This window comes from Spermophilus citellus, assembly GCF_964194105.1.
Source record: "Spermophilus citellus genome assembly, chromosome: 10".
Taxonomy (NCBI): domain Eukaryota; kingdom Metazoa; phylum Chordata; class Mammalia; order Rodentia; family Sciuridae; genus Spermophilus; species Spermophilus citellus.
The window spans coordinates 126727758-126744060 of NC_138197.1; the positions used below are offsets into that span (position 1 = coordinate 126727758).

The 16303-nt window shown below is 60.6% G+C and overlaps 1 protein-coding gene across 1 annotated transcript; it reads right to left on the bottom strand.

Moving 5' to 3' along the window:
• Nucleotides 1-2291: 2291 nt before the first annotated feature.
• Nucleotides 2292-8653, bottom strand: C1QTNF6 (C1q and TNF related 6). Its single transcript, XM_081310941.1, has 3 exons — nucleotides 8442-8653; nucleotides 5829-6081; nucleotides 2292-4481 (listed from the first exon to the last, which is right to left on the bottom strand). The coding sequence occupies exons 2-3, from the start codon at nucleotides 6073-6075 to the stop codon at nucleotides 3934-3936; spliced, it is 795 nt and encodes a 264-aa protein (XP_081167067.1). The 5' UTR covers nucleotides 6076-6081; nucleotides 8442-8653; the 3' UTR covers nucleotides 2292-3933.
• Between the last annotated feature and the right edge of the window lie 7650 nt (nucleotides 8654-16303).

Genomic DNA, 16303 nt, shown 5'->3' on the forward strand with positions numbered 1-16303 from the left:
AAAAAGGACTGTGAATGTAGCTTTAAGTCCCAGCATGAAGGAGAGAGAGAGAGAGAGAGAGAGAGAGAGAGAGAGAGGAAGAAAGGAGGGAGAGGGAGGGAGGAGGAAGGGGACATACAGAGAACAGACAGCGTCCTCGAGGTCAAGGACTGTGGACCTGGCGGATCCACTTGGTGTTTGAGTCAGGACAATGTGTGGGACGGGGTAAAGGGACAGTTCCGCCAGTGACCCGCACTCCCTGCGCTGGCCAGTGCTCTCCATGGGCCTTGGAGCGGGCAGGACGGGGTCTTTCATGGGGAAACAATCAGAACATTTGTAGCCCCCTGACCCCCCCGCCCCAGCACCGTTTCAAAACAAAATGACAATACAGTCCAAGGGCTGGAGGTGGCAGGGACCAGCAGAGCAGGTCACCCCTGAGGAAGGGAGGCCGGAGGCAGGGCCCTGGACTGGGGGGGGGGGTGCTGCAGGAGGGACCACCCCCGGAGCAGCTGCTGGTTGGAGTCTGGGACTCCTTTCCTTGGACGGATTTTTTGCCAAAGGGATCACCCCACCCCCCCACCCCCGCCCCGTCTCTCCGGGGCCTTTGTAAATAAGCCCTCATTTCCTGGGGTGCAGGGGCCTCAGACCACAGGGGTGACAGACTGGACGTGAAGGGAGTCGACAGAGAGGGCAACCACCAGGCAAGATCCGAAAGAAACGGAATTCGGCATTTGGCTAAACCTAAGTCAGTGCTCTGGCTCACGGTCCCTCCGTGGTCGCCAAAGGATGTCACCCGGACAGGGATCCCAAGGAGGTCCCCAAAGGGAGGTGGACCCCAGCTCAGGCCATGAGGGTCCCTGGTGTTGCAGAAAGCAATTTAAGGAGGGATCAAGGTGCGGCACCCATGGATTTTATTAAGAGGAAGGAAGGGACACCCACTGAGAGTCAGGCGGGGTGGGGGCCTTGGAGAGGCCGGGGCAGGCCTCACCTCGGGTGGCGTGTTCACAGGTGTGAACTTCAGGGTGTAGACTCGGATCTAAGAGTGGGTCTTAGCTGACTTGGGGTTGGCCTCTCCCCCTGTCCGTCATTACCTTCCTGGGTTGTTCCTTTTCTTTGTTTTTGGTGGAAAATCTATTAACTCCCCCCTGGGGGTCTGTGGTTCTGCTTTGTGAATTTGAGCAGCCGCTGTGTTGGGCAAAAGCCTTCTGGTCACTTGTGCTGCACCGCAAGTCTGCCCCCTACCTATCCTGCGCCTTCTTCCTCAAGGTCAGTGGCTCCTGTCAGAGCGAGAACACCAAGCCAGGTGGCACAAAGTCTGAGGCTCAGTGTGAAAATGGCCAGTCCAGAGACCGAGTCTGAAGCGCAGCTGGAGGAAGCCAATGCAGGGGTCCAAGGGGAGGCCGAGGTGGGCTGGGTGCTGGGCTTGGTGCCCTGGACCAACGTGGCCTGGAGACGTCTAGAGAATCTAGCTTCAGTTTGCAAAGGACAAACATCAGTCCCCTCACGGGTGCCTGGCAAGACGTTTCAGATGCTTTGCTGACCACCGTTGGCCACCTCGCCTACTGCCAGCCCCAGGGACACCCAGGACAAAAGGCTCCCGGCCCTGGGGCAGCCTTCTCCCCCGGAGCCCAGGACCTGAGCTGGGTGCTGGCAGGCTGGTTATGAATAACAGACAAAGAGACTGGGGTCTCCCGCTGTAGCTTCTGACAGTGGGGGTCTCTCAGAGACTGCTGGAGGGCATCAGGTGCAGGTGGCCCAAGGACATGGACCCTTGTGTCCTCCCCTGCTGGGCTGGGCAGGCCTGGGGCAGCTGCAGGTGGTTGGCTCCTTCTAGCATGTGTCTTCCTCCCAGTGCAGTAATGAGGCAGAGTCCCAGGTGAGGGGCTGGGGTTTGTGTGGCACCCAAGTGACTGTCTAGGATGCACCTCCTTGGATATTCTCCAAGGAAGCGAGGCGCTGTGCTTTCACTGTGGCCTCTGTGCACACCACAGGTGCTCAATAAATGCTGGCACCCATCTAAGCCTGTGGTCACCCCATGTGGTCAACTGCCATCAGCCCCAGGTATATTGAGTGAACTAAGGCTCAGGGTGGGGACTCCCTAGGTCACAGCGGTCTCTGAGCTGGTTCCAACTCCAGGGCACACTGGCTATGAGTGACCAGGGGCCAGTTTCTATGTGGGCAGGGAGCGCACAGAGTGAAGCCTGGGGCTGCCCCGGTCTCTCTGCGTCTTGGATCCAGGCCCCAGCAGGACCAGGAACAGCTGCTCTTGGAGGAGGACCAGGGGTGCAGACAGAAAGAATCAGCTGGAGCCGCCAGGAGAACTCAGCATCCTTTAATCGCACTGGGCAAGCGGGCAGGGCACAGCAGGGCTGGGTGGTTTTATAGCACCAGCCTTTGTGGCACATGGCAGGCCCTGCTCCCGTGGCCTGCCCACGTGGCCACAGCTCCCTTGGCTGTGAGCACCAGAGACCACCCCGCAAGGCCACCTCTGCCCCAGAATCTGCAGAAGCACCAGTGGGCAGAGGGGAAGGTCAGGCTACCTGGGTTGGGGCAGAGGAAGGCTGGCAGCCACCAGGCCACACGCCCTGGAGAAGGGAGAGGGACAGAGGCCTGATGTCCTGCTTTCCTTTGGCCTCTCCAGGGCCTCTCTTGGCGGCGTGGCTGGGGTGGGGGACCAAAGACCTGAACACGGCTGCCCCTGCTCCCAGACCTGCTGAGGGCCCCACAGCCCGAGCCTGCCGTCCTGGCCCATTGCCAGGCTGGCAGGGGCTGTGCGGGCAGGAGCTGCCCCCTGGGGCCTGAGCACCTTGACAGAGCCTGGTGAGTCAGGGACACTGGGCTAGCGAGAGGGACCTAGAGCGTTGGAGAGCACCTGGGGACAGACATGGGTGTCTGCCAGTGGCTGGAAGTTCTGGGAAACAGGCTCAGATGCCTTTGGCAAGAGGGGCTGAACGAGGCCCTGGCAGAGCCCTGGGACAGGACAGGGAGGGAGAGCCAGGGACAAGTCGGGGAGTCCTCTTGGGTCCCTACACCAGCTCTGTGGGAAGCCAGGAGCCTGGTGTCATTCCACAGGGGTGCTTTACCCCCAAATGCTCCCAATTCCTGGGTCTTTTCACAGGACCCTTGAACTGGGCAAGGCCCCCCTGGGGTTTGCTCTGACGGGCATTGGACAGCAGGGCACACACAGCAGGATTCCATTTCCACCCTGGGGACCCTGTGCCCCCAGGGAGCAATGGAAAATGAGGACCCACCTGGCTGCACAGCCAGACACGGGCCTGCGTGGGCACAGCTCTCGGCCTTGTAGAATCTGGTTCAGACCTCCAGAGCACCCATGGTGTCTGCCCCCGCCCCCACCAGGGCTAGACTGGGGGCTCACCAGGGGCAGGGGACACTGGGAAGGAGCAGGGGGCAGGGCCTGGGTCTGACTGCCTCAGCTTTCCCAGGGCCTGGCCGAGTGAGTGCTCAGTGTTTGATGAATGAACAAATCAAAGGTGGGTGCAGAGATGGGGGTGGAGAGGGAGTGAGAGAAGAGAGGAAAGGGCACAGAGAACAGAGGAGGGGGAGAGTGCAGAGTGACGAGAGAATCTGAGGATGTTGGGAGAATCCTAGGAGGGGGGGATTCCAGAATGATCAGAAGGACTAGAATGTTGGGAAAGTTCTAGAACCTGATGACTCAAACATGGTCCTCAGACCAGCAGCATCAGCATCGCCCAGGATCTAGATAGTAAGCTGGAGCCCTGGCCCAGACCCGGGGAGCAAGAATCTGCAATTCAAGGAGATCCCTGGGGTGGACGCGCTGGGCTTCCAGGTTGGAAGAGGCCTAGAAAACTCAGGTCAGAAAGTGAGTCCAGGAGAGGACGGAGGGACAGGAGCAGCTGGGGGCACGGGTGGAGGTGGCAGTGAGGTGAGACCCTGTTCCCAGAGGAGCCGGCAGCCTGCGGCCCCAGGAGGCGCTCAGTCGTCCTCGGGCTTGATGAGGTGGCCGCTGAAGGTGATGTAGGTGTCCACGTCGTCGCTGTACACAGCGTTCTCGCGCTCGCGCTTGAAGAGCCGCACCCAGACGTGGTCGCCGGGCGCCAGCGCCAGCATCACGCTCTGGCTCTGCATGATGCTGCGGTCGCTGGGCTGCGCGTACAGGATGACGGCGGCCGCCTCGTTGTGCACCACGTGCACGTAGGTCTCCTTGAAGTTCCAGCTGTGCACGTTGAGGCTGAAGAAGTAGAGGCCGCGCAGGGGTGCCACGAAGCGGCCGGCCGCCATGTCGAAGTGGCCGTCAGGGTTCACGAAGACCGTGTCGAAGAGCAGCGGCTGGAAGCCCTCACTGCTGTGCAGCGCCGTCTTGCGGCCCACGGAGAAGGCCGAGGAGCGCGTCTGGCACGGGCTGCCCGGGTTGCCGGCCTGGCCCTTGGCGCCCTTGGCACCCTGCGGGCCACGGTCCCCTCGGGGACCCTCTTTGCCCAGTTTCCCCGGGGTACCCAGCGGGCCACGGTCCCCTTTGTCACCTGTGGAGATGTTAAGGGGAAGCGTCAGGACGAGCGAGCGCTGCGCCAGGACTCTTCTCTGGAAGGCTCCGCCCCTGTGTGGGCCCCGGGAAGCCCCGGCACTGAGGGTGACCCCCTGCGCGCCCGACATCACCTCCCCAAGAGCCTCCTTAGAGGAGAAGCCGCGACCATCTCCACAACTCAAGACATGGTCTGTCCCCAGACCAGCCTGCTCCTCCTCCCCAGCAGGGGGGCCGTACTGTCCAGGCTGGCAGGCAGGTGGGGCGTGGGGGTGCACTCCCTAGTGACCAGAGAAGGAACCCAGAACCCCACCCCCCAGGGAAAACCACAGAATCCAACAGCCCCGGGGTCGTACTGTGCACACGGTGATGTGGGGCAGGTCCTGGGTGGGCTTTGCTTCTCCTGTCTGTACCCTGACGGGCCTCACAGGCCAGCTGGTGAGCCCCCCACAAAGCACAGGGACATGGGACACACGCAAGGCAAACTCTGCAACTAGGGGCGGGGCCACCTGCCCTGTAACCCCCAAACCCTAGGCCCCCAGCCCATCTCCACCTGCCCTGGGGCCAGTAGACTGTAACCAAGACCCCAGGCAGGCACACCTCCCAGTCCTTGCTCCAGGCTGACCCGAACATAAGACAAGAAGGTGACATCTGGGGCAGAGGCCTCAGAGGCCAGCTGACCACCAGAGGGGGACAGCCCTGTGAAGACCTCCCGGTCTGTCCTGGAAGCTGTGTGATTCCAGGAGAGCTTCTCTCCCATCAGAGCCTCAGTTTCCTCATCTGCCAAGTGGGCGGGATGATAAAGTACCACCAGTGTGCGCAAAGAGGGAGACAAGGAGGCAGAGGGCCTGGCCAGGGTGACACCACTCAGAGCCCCTTGTAATTTCCTTCATGGCTAATGGTAGAGGGCAGGAAGCCAGCCCTCTCCTGGATGGCCCTGTGGCCCCCACGGGCTTCCGGCTTGCACCTTTGTCCCCTGCCACTTGTTCTGCACATGACATTAGCAGGATCCACCTGAAACCTAAGTAGAATCAGGTTCCTCAACTCAACGCCACCTGCCACTCTGGGGGACAAGCAGGGTGCTGATGGGGACTGGCAGGGACGGGCTCAGGGTGTGTGGCCTGCTTCCCGCCCCCTTCCCTGCTTCTTCAGCCCCTGCCCTGGGGCCTCGGCCCGTGCTGTGGCCCCTGCCCCTGCTCCGGCCTCTGCACTCGGAGCCCCCACACACACTGGGTGCTCCACACACATGTGAGTGACAGAAAGACCCATCCTGGCTTCTCCCACTCCGCCACCTCCCCCCAGGCCCCCCTGTCCCCTACAGTCCCACCCAGCCACCTGTGGGACTCACCCTTCAGGATGGTGATGTTGATGTAGGGCCTGACCTCTGGCAGGACGTAGGGAAGGGCAGATGGAGAGGCTGGGGACACCTCCGCGGCATCCGCCAGGGGGTCCTCGGAGTCACAGCACTGTCGGCAGCCCCCAGAGGGGTTGGAGGCCACAGCTTCCCTGGAGGTGGGCTCCTCAGTGGGGACCCCAGACACCACAAGAGGGAGCAGGAGTACTGCCCAGAAGGGACCCAGGGTAGGTGTCCCCATGGTGACCTAGAAAGAGGAAGGAGGAACAGAAACCGCATCTCACTTAACATCTCCATGTGCGGTGCCCAGGGTGGCTGCTGCTGCATAACTCGGGGAGCCACGGGTGGGCCCCCATTTAACAGACAAGAAGACTGAGGTCACACAAGGACGCCAGCTCCCTGAGGACACCGACTTGCGGCCTGGACACTGAGTCTCCCAGTGGGCGCCTGTCCATGTGGCTTCTGCCACACACTGGCAGGACCGGAGGATGCCCCTCTGAAGACCCAAGCGGATGACAATCCCAGGGGCCTTGGCGGGGCTGGGGGAGGGTGAGGAGGATGCCCCAGTGGCCCATGCACGGTAACCAAGGAGACCAGAAAACAACCCTCTCCCCTCCATTCGCCTGCTCTGGACCCTCTGCACAGCCCGGGGCAGCAGGAGGGAGTCAGAGCCACTGGGGACAAGCCCAAGGGATCCTGCACGTGGCTTCTCAGGAGAGAAGAGGGGTGGTTGGCCCTGCTCTGCCTGGAAACTCCACGGTCCCGGCAAAGGGAACAGGAGTGCTCCTTGGGCAGGTGGCAAGGAAGATACACAAGAGACGCAGGGGTCACGCGTGGTGATGGGTATTGAATCCTGGAGGACCCAGGATGATGGTTATTGAATCCTGGAGGGTTGGCATGCTGAGTCGAGGCTGCAGGCCATCCTAGCCTTTGTAGCACCTTTCTGTGAAGTAGAGAAGGCACCCTCTGGATGGACAAATTAGAAACCAAGACGTCCCCTTTGGGGAAACGCCACTCTACAGGTGTGTGACTTAGCAAGGCTGGTGTAAGCCCATCTCACACAGCATCTCTGCGCAGTCAGCAACCTGGGCAACTCAACCCTACCCTGAGCTCCGCAGAGAAAGCTCAGAGCGAGTTAGGTCATTGGAAGGTGGTTGTGTCAATCATCGTAGACCTGCCAATCAGCTGCCAAGGAGGTAAATTGGAATGAAGAAGCAGGACTAGGAAAGTCCAAGGATTGGTGTGAGGATCTGTCTTTGACCGTGGCCACGAAGAGGTCCAGAGTGGCAGGAGCAGGGCAGGAAGTAGCCTGGCCACCAGCCAAAGGAGACAGCTTGGGGACGGGTGGGCAGGAAGCCAGGCAGCAAGCCTTTGAGGTGGTGGCAGCCTCCTTGGGGGCTGGCGCCACCCAGTTATCGCAGGATCAGAAACTCAGAAACTCGGCTTTTGAAACCAGACTGGTTTTTACACTCCGGCTCTTGTTTGTTTATTTCCTTTATGTTCTCCCTTAACATTTAGTACAACTCAAAAATATTTTTCTGCGGTTAATACACCCAGAGAGGGTAAAGCGATCTTTTGAAATGCCATGCTAGCTCAGCTGAGCACAGAGGGAGGAGTTGGGTTTTGAAGGGGCAGGAGCTCTGGGGGCCAGAGGAGGCAGCAGACTGGAGTCTCCAGAGCCACCCTGCCTCCGGGAGGTGACCCTTCCCAAGCTCTTCTCTGCCCACCCTGGGGTGGGGGTTTCCTGAATTGGCTCAACAGGCTTGCACTCCTCAGATTTATCGCCCTCCCCTTTCATTTATAAACTACAGCTCTGAGCAGATTCCCCTTCTTCTCTCTGGCCATAGGTGTGGCCTCATCCTGTGGGAAAAGCTGAGCCCTTAGATTCAGAACTGAGATCTGAGTCGTTCACAAGCTGTGCAACCCAAGACTACTGACTTAACCTCTCTGGGTTTCCTGTTCTCTGCCAGCACCTCCCTGCCAGGGAGACGACTATTTGAGAGGCCCATAGGCAGGGAGAGTGCCTGTCCTGTCAAAGACTTGTAAGAATCTGTTCTGCCCTCTGCCTGGGGCAGCCTCTTCCCTGTGCCAGCGCGGGCCGGAGGCTCACAACTTTTTCCAGAGGGCTGGCACGGCTTGGAGTCAGCTTTGTTCCCTATTGGCCCAGCCAGATGGGAATCACAACCAGCCACAGAGCGGGGCCAGGGAGCAGGAAGCAGGAAGCAGAGCAGCAGCGGTGGCCACAGCTAGAATTGCTGGCCGCCCCGGGGAGGCTGCCAGGCACGGACCCAGTGTGGGAGCCATGGCATCGAGGGTGACTGTAGGGGTCTCTGCTGCCTCCGCTGGGGAGCTGGGTCTTCTGGGGTGGGTGGCAGGGGGACCAGGTGGGCTGGGCTAGACCAAGGGCTGGAGCTGAGCCAGCGCCGTTGAGGGGAGCCCCTGGCCACGGCCAGCAGGGAGGGGAGGGGATGCCCCAGGGGCTGGCCTGGTCAGGGGGTGAAGGAGCAGGGCCTGTCCAGGAGGAGGGGAGAGAAGAAGAACCCCAGGCTCTGACCCCAGGCCCCTCAGCCCCTGGGCAGAAGCAGAGGAGCCTGTGGCAACACTCACCCTGTGTCCTGAGGCCTCGCCCTGCGGCTCACGGACCCTGGGCCTCTGGGCGGCCTCTGGCTCCTTGGCCCATGTCTGCGATAATAACTTGTTGCTGGCCCAGACCCCCAGGCCCCAGTGGGCGGGCAGCTGGCGGGATGGAGGAGGGCGCAGGGCGGAGGGCGGAGGAGCCAGCTGCTTCCCACTGCCCCTCCTCCGGCCCCTCCCCTGCCGCCCTGGATTCCACCAGATACAGGGGCTGGGATTTCCTTGGCTTAACTCTTTGCTGGTCCGGTGGGGTTCTGGGGGAGTCAGGGCCTGCAAAGTCAGAGCAGAGGGGAGTCCACGGCCCCTCCACCCTCCGAGCGGACTGGAACCGAGACAGGAGGGGAGCGGGAGTCCCCAAGATGCTTGGAAGTGGGGAGGTGACACTGCAGACTTCCAGCCCTACCCGGGGGTCCCCCTGAGGAGCCTGAGCCATCTGCTGAGCCACAGAAGAAGGGTGGCTAGAGGTGACGGCACTGGCACTGTCCTTTGGACCATGGGCTCAAATCCTTGCCCTGCTACCCATCAGTGACCTCACCTCTCAGACCCTCCATAGGAGGCCCATGGGACAGCTTGGTAAAGGCTGGACAGACATGACCTCCCCAAGTCCCTACTGAGTGGGCAGCCAGGTCCCTCTGCCCATGTGTACAAAGCCCTTCCAGCCTCCTGGTCTCCTAGGGCCAACCCCCACAGCGATGATCCCCCAAATCCACAGGAGAGCAGCCTGTGTGCCCCGGCTCCTGCCTCAGTTTCCTTCTGGCTAAGCGAGGGGAGTCCGGCCAAGGCTACTGCTCTGGCTCCTGGCCCCAGCTTCCTGGGGCTAGAGACCCGGAGGCAAAGACCCTTCCTACCTCCTGTTCCACGTTGACTGAGTACCTACGGCCTGGGCCAGGCACTATCTCTCTAGGAGCCTTTATTCCCAAGGGACGTTTTTACTCATCATTTCAACTGGTGCTCCCCCAGGCTCGGGAGGGAGCTGGAGTCCTGCAGTCTGGGGGACTTCCACACAGCCAGTGGACAGGACCCCAGGCCCTGCAGAACCCGAGTGCTCTTCAGCCAACCAGAGTGCCCACTGTGGCATGCATGGGCAGGGGAGGGCCCCGAGGGGACACAGTGGCATCTGGGCTTTGCAGGTTAAACCCAGTCCACACTCACGGTGCCCAGTGAGAAGATGGAGCAGCCCCTGGGCTGTGTGCCCGTGACCACGGTCATCTCTAGGGACAAACAGCAGAACGTCAGGCCTGGGAGAAGCCTCGCAGATGAGCTAAGCCGATTCTTTAATCTGACCGGCAGGGACTCTGGGGCCCAGGAAGGCCAAGGCTTTGGCTCAAGGCCACAGAGCAGAGTGGAGTCCAGGCTGGGATGGGAGCCAGACTCCGCTGACTTCCAGCCTTGTGCTGTCCCCGCAGCCACCAACCCACCCACCCATCCACAAAGCGCCGTGGAGCCCGAGGTCTATTGAGGGCCACCAGGGACCCCGAGGAAAGCAGTTGGAGGGACTATGGCCACGGGGACCCACGTCAGGCCCACTCTGGCCACGCCGTCTGCAGGGCTCTGCCTCCGGCAGCATTCCCAGGGCACAGAGCCAGGGCCGCTGCGGGCGGCCACCCTCCCCACACTGCCGCCACCAGGGGAAAGGGCTGAGTCAGCAGGATGGGGGTGGGGAAGCTTTGGGCTGTCTCAGAGCCTGGGGCTTGGAAAACCTGGAAAGGGGGGGGAGGCAGGTGGGGCTTGTGTGAGCGCGTGTGCCCTCTACAGGGCAAAGCTGCCCATCCACTTAACAGAGGAGGAGGCTGAGGTCTGGGGAGGGGAGGGCTGGCCAGTCCCAGGGCGAGCATCATGGGTTTCCAGCCATGTGACGCCCCAGAGAAGGGGCCTTGTCCCCTGGGTCCAGAGCAGCTGCTAGGGATAGAACAAGACAAGAAAGCAGAGCTTGGGACTTTTCGACTTCAGTCTTCCTCTCACTCTTTCTGCCCTGCAGATCCTTGAATTTGGGCATCAACCTGTGGCCTCTGAGCCATGAGGGTCTCCTCGGCAGGTGGCTTGGAGACAGCACTGGCCCTGGGGCAGACAAACTCGGGTTGTGGCTTACTTCCACCTCCTTCTAGCTGGGTGGCCTCGGGCGGGTTTCCATACCTGAGCCCTGGGGTCCCCTGGCCAGATGGGCATGAGAACACAAAGAACCTGAGCACCAGGTGGACAGGCAGCAGGGTCGCTGCAGATGGCTGCCACCAGGGCTTCCCCGGCTAAATCCGGAATATGGTGAACTATGTGCCCACTCTCCTCCCACACACCCCCGTGTGGAAGCCTAGGGTCCCTGGCATGTCCTCTGCACCCTGCCATGGCACACGCGTAACCCCAGTGCAGAAGCCTGACCCCTGTGAAGATGAGAGCTGTGCTCCCCCTGCCACCCCAGCCTTGCCCCCCACCCCTACTTAGAAGGCAGCCGCGATGACTCCTGGGGTCAACGATGTAAGTCAGGAAAGGCAAGTTACAGATGCGACTTGTTCAAGGTCATCAGCCAATTTGATCACTACACAAAGGGAAGCGTGAGCGCCACCTGCTGGGGAGAGCCGCTGTGCACCGCAGCCTGCGCTGCGACCCGGACAGGGGCAGCCGCGCACCCCACCAGGCCCGTCCCACCTCCGAAGGAAGAGGTCAGGGGACGGGAAGGGACGCTCGGGGCTGGCTGGGGCGCCCTTTCACCCACTTCCTCCTCAGGGCCAGCACTCCCTGCAAAGTGGCAGGGTCCCTCTCGCCAGCAGCACCACTCCGCCTGGCCTCCAGCGGGGGGAGCCCCAGTCGGCTCCACCGAGTCCCCAACACTGAGTGACCCTGACGGAACTTCATCTCCACGACCGCGGCCACGCTCAGGGCACCCTCGGCACCCAGCCACATGGGATCCACCCGCAAGGATCAGCCTGCGCGAGGGCTAGCAAGCAGCTCGGTCCCGGCGCCCGGGGCTGCACCCCGGAAGCCCGACACGTTGAGCGCAAACAGCCGTAAGCTCCCGGTGGCGAGCACCGAGCCGAGCCGAGCACATCCGAACCAGGCCGGGCTTGCCTAAGCAGAACCGAGTCCGGTCGCGTGCAGCCGAATAGAGCCGAGTCCAGCCGAGCCCAGACGGCTCCAAACGAACAGAGCCGAGCCTGGCCTAGTGGATCCGAGCGGGGCCGAGTAGAGCTGAGTCGGGCTGAGTCCGAGCGGGGCGGGCGCCAAGGGGAAAGGGGACGTGCCTGAGGTCCCGTGGCGCCCCCTGTCGGACAGAGGGCTCAGAGCTGACCCCGGTGCGAGTCAACAAGCCTCAGCCTCCTGGTCCTGTGAGATGGGGTTGTGGAGCCCATTTCGCCGATGAGGAAACTGAGGCTCAGAGAGGTTCCAAGACTGGCTCAGAGGCACTTAGGGCTAAGAAGGGTTGCAGCTAGGTTCAAATCTTGCGTGGCCAAGAGCCTACCTGCCATTTTGCCCAGGTAAACAGGCAAGCCTATGCTTCCCTCATCCCATAATAGATAGGGGCCATTGAGTATGGCCAGAGCAGGGCGAGACCCTCCTGGCCCTGTGAGCAGGTGATAGGGACACAGCAGAGAGTAGAGACCGTTGTGGTTTTACATATGGAGACACGAAGCCTGCTCTGGGTGTGCTGACCAGCGTGGCGGGCCTGCCATTCCCATGAGTAAATATTGACACATTACCTGGTCATTAAAGCAGAAAGCAAGGCCGAGAGGCCATGCCCTGTCCCTCCTCTGCAGAGCTCTGTACGTGTCACCTCCCATCCCAGGTCTGTTTTCCCACCCGGAACAGGAGTCATGGGCTTCAGAACTGCCTCTTCGCTGGAACATCCTTGGCTCTTAGAAGACAGGCCTTGTCCATCTCTGCTCTCCATCCTGGGCAGTTGACAGCACCCGATAAGTCACCTGTGGAAGGAGGGAAGGAATCCTCCAGGGACCCGGGAGGGTAGACGGTTAACTCCACAAGGCAGGCGGGGATGGTCTCCATGTGCTAGGGCAGCCTTGACGAAGGACGGCAGGCCCGCAGGCTTCCATTCCACAAAGGCCTGCCTCGGGCTTCTGGAGGCTGGCAGTCCAGATGGAGGCGTCCTGGTCCATGCTCCTCTCCTGGCCTCTGGTGGCTGGCTGGCCATCGCTCGCGTCCTTGGCTGGAGAGGCATCACCTCACCTCCATATTTTTGTGGCATTCTCCCTGTGTGCACCTCTGTGTCCAAATCTCTCCTCTCCTTGGCACCAGTCCCATTGGATCAGGAGACCCCCCTGCTGCTGTCTGACCTCACCTGTCTGACCTCACCTGTCTGACCTCACCTTGACGTACATCTGCAACGATGCTATCCCGTATCAGGTCACATTCTGAGGTCCTGGGGTAAGGACTTCTTTGACTATGAATTCGGGTGGATACGGTTCAGGCCCTAATAGGAACTAACCCCCAGCAGGCCCTGCCTGTCCCCACCTGTCCCTGAAATGAGCCTCACCTCCACCGTCTGTCTTCCTTCACTTAGCCACTCCTCAGCCCCAGGGCCCGCGCACCCAGATCCCTGCCTTAGGCTGCAAATTCCGGGTCAGTGCAGCCCAGCTCTGCTCACCCAGAGCCCAGAGCATAGTGACCCACAGGTGGCTGCTCATGAGTGCTGGGGCACAGTCCTGTGTCCATGGCCTCCTGGTTTCCAACCCTGTGTCGGGCCCATCATAGAGTTGGTGGCCAGAAAAACCTTCGTTAACAAAATGAACTATGTGCGTACAGGTGACATAAATGGCTGGAGGCCACACAAGGCTTATGGCAGAGAGGGGCCTAGGACCTGGGACTCCTGACTTTGGGTCCTGGGACTTTCGGGGCATTCATTGCCCCACAGTGGAGCCACCAAGACTCTCAGCAGGGCTGCCAATGACAAGGAGTGCCTGAGGCCTTGGTGGCCTGTGGCCTTCACAGCTCCAAGAAGCCATGTGAGCCGCTGTCTGGGATTCTGGCTTCATGAGAGTTTTTTCTGAGTCAGGAGTCCCATACATTCCAGGCTGTCACCTACCCTTGGGTCGGTGGCCTCTATCACCCCTTCCAAGCAAGGAGGAGCTCAAAGATCTGAGGGCCTCCGCCTCCCCTCCCACGGGTCCTGTGACTCCCAGATGCTCTCTGGCAATGCGGATGCCAACACGACAAGTTGTGGCCCAGAGCCTGGTGGACGTGGGCTGTTGCCTGGCAACCACTTCTGAGAGACAAGTTCAAGGTAAGGGCTCGAGTCTGACAACTTGGATGGCTAGAGAGGACGACTCAGATAGAGTGGGTGGTCCCTCCCTTCCCACTCCACCTCTCAGCCACAGACCCTCCCCTCATCCTGGAGCCCCTGGGCTCCCCTCCCCCATAGATTCTAGCCCAAATGCCAAATGGAGCCCCTTCAGTCTCCCCAGCCAATCCCCTCCGCAGCCCCACACACCCATTTATTCAATTGCCACCATTATTCAGTTCTGCCACGCAGAACTCCAAAGGAGGCTTAGCGGCACCCTGTGCGCAGCGCCCCCTGCAGGTGTGAAACGCAATGGTCCTGTTCGTGCTTTGATTCCAGGTACAGGGAGAGCGCGCAGCGGAGACTAGGCCCGAGATGCAGGCGCGTCAGGCGACGTCCTGCCCTGGGAGGGACAAGGCTGTCAGATACATGGGATAAGGACACCAACACACATGCGTGACTGGGGGCACATATAGGCAGTGACATGGTGTGGAGAAGTATGGAACTGAAGGGACCAGAGGAGGGACCCGACGAGGTGGCCTGGCTCCCACACGGTGCCCTGGCTCCCGGAGTCCGCGCTCACTCCACGCAGGCCTGCCACAGGGAACGCCCAAGACACGCTCACCTGAGATTTCCCGAGCACCTACTCGGCCCTGCACTGCGCTCACCAGACCTTCACCACCGCGCCCAGTGAGCACTGCGCCTGGCCTGCCTTCTCCGCCATCACTAATATGTCCCTGACCTCCCTCCCCCGCCTTAGCCGGTGTCCCCCCACAGCGCCTCGCCTTTCTCTGGCTGGAGGCGGAGACACATGGACTGCATTTGGCCAATCATGGAACCCTGTCACCTTGTCTTTGGTAATTGGCCCAAGGGACCATCATGTGACTCAGTTGGAGCCAATCAGCTTTCTTCTATGAGATTTGCTAATTGGAAAATAGGAAGAAATGGTACCTTCGGCCTTGGGATCAACATCTGTAAGGATGTGGCCCAGGCCTGGCATTTGCTAGGCCCCTTGAAGGACCTGAACTCTGGGAAGTCACACAAAAAGAAGCGGGTACATAGAGCACACTGTGTTCCCAGCTCACATGCACCCGGTGGATAAGCGGGGTCCGTGATCAAGAGGAGGCTTGTCAACGTCAGCAGTGACCTGGGGGAGGGAGGGCACAGCTCCTTCATGGCCAGAGATGGCTGTCTCTGTGCCACCACTCTCTTGGAGACCTCCTGTACCCCAGACAAGAGCTTGATGTACCAAATCCAGCAAGTTGTCCCTGTTTCTCAGCTAAGACACCAAGTTCAAGGAAGTAAAGTGAGCATCCTCATGAAACTGGAAGGTGCTTGGGACGTGAAGTCATGTCGTTCTATAAAGTAATAATGTGGGCACACACCTGTAATCCCAACAGCTCGGGGGCCTGAGACAGGAGGATTGCAAGTTCAAGGCCAGACTCTGCAACTTAGTGAGACAGTGTCTCAAAATAAAAACTAAAAGGGCTGGAGGTGTGGCTCAGGGGTAGAGCACCCCTGAGTTCAATCCCCAGTTCAGAAAAAAAAAATGTGGGCTCTCCACACCCACACATTCACACCCATCTGAACACACAGCAGCCAGCAGAAGAATTGGCCCAGGCCATCGCTCTTGTCGTGTGTCACCGTCTTTATTGACAAGTGCTAGGGGCAGAAGCAGTAAAAGATGTCTTAACCAGTCCCCAGACCCATTGCTGACCTGCGCCAGGAGTTGGGGAGCAGAGTCAGCCAGGGAAAACCCTCAGATTTTCCTCAGGGGAACCCCAGACTGAGCCCCAGAGCTGGGTGTTTGACCTCCAACCGCCAGGAGGTCTGGGTGTGGGAACTTCCCTTCTCCTAGCCCTGCCTCCCTGACCCTTGACCTCTGGCCTCCTAATCCCCATTCTTCGTGGCCTACGGTGTTCTCACCTCCAAAAGCCCAATACAGAGTCCGCTTGCTAAAAGAGGAGGGTGCAGGCCAGCCCTGGGGGTGGAAGTGCGCCTGCTCTGTGATCCAAGGTGCCCCTGGCAGGAGCTCGGTAACCCACCCACTCACTTGTTTTCTCTCCAGATCCCAGCAGGCAGCCAGCTGGATGTCACCTCTGTTTCATGATGGGGAAACTGAGGCCCAGAGAGGTCAAGGCCAGTAAGGGTCCTGAGGTGAGCCAGAGACCAGGTCTCCACTCTCCTGGCTCCTGTATTTTCCCTGAGGAGTGCCTGCCCTCTGTGGGGGCGGGGGGGGGGCTTAGCAGAAGGACCCCCCTCCCCAGGGCCAGCCTCATGGTGGCCCTACAGGGTCAGCTCTGGGAGGGACCTGGACAGCAGCTGCTCCCATGGAATACAGAAAACAGGGAGGCCCGCTCCCCCAGCCTGCAGAAGTTCTCCAACCTTCCCGCTGCCCTGGGGGCCAGCTCCACTCCCAGGGCCTCGGTCCAGCCCAGAGGGGCCAAGGACGGCTCCAAGGTCCCCAAACAGACCTGTCCTCCTCCTTCTCTTCCTGTCCCTCCCCCTCTTCCTTTTCTCCCCTAACCTCCTCCCCTGTGACCCTCCCAGCTCTGCTCCATAAAAACTCTGCCTTCCTGCGCCATCTGTGTGGGTCATGTCCGTCTTGTCT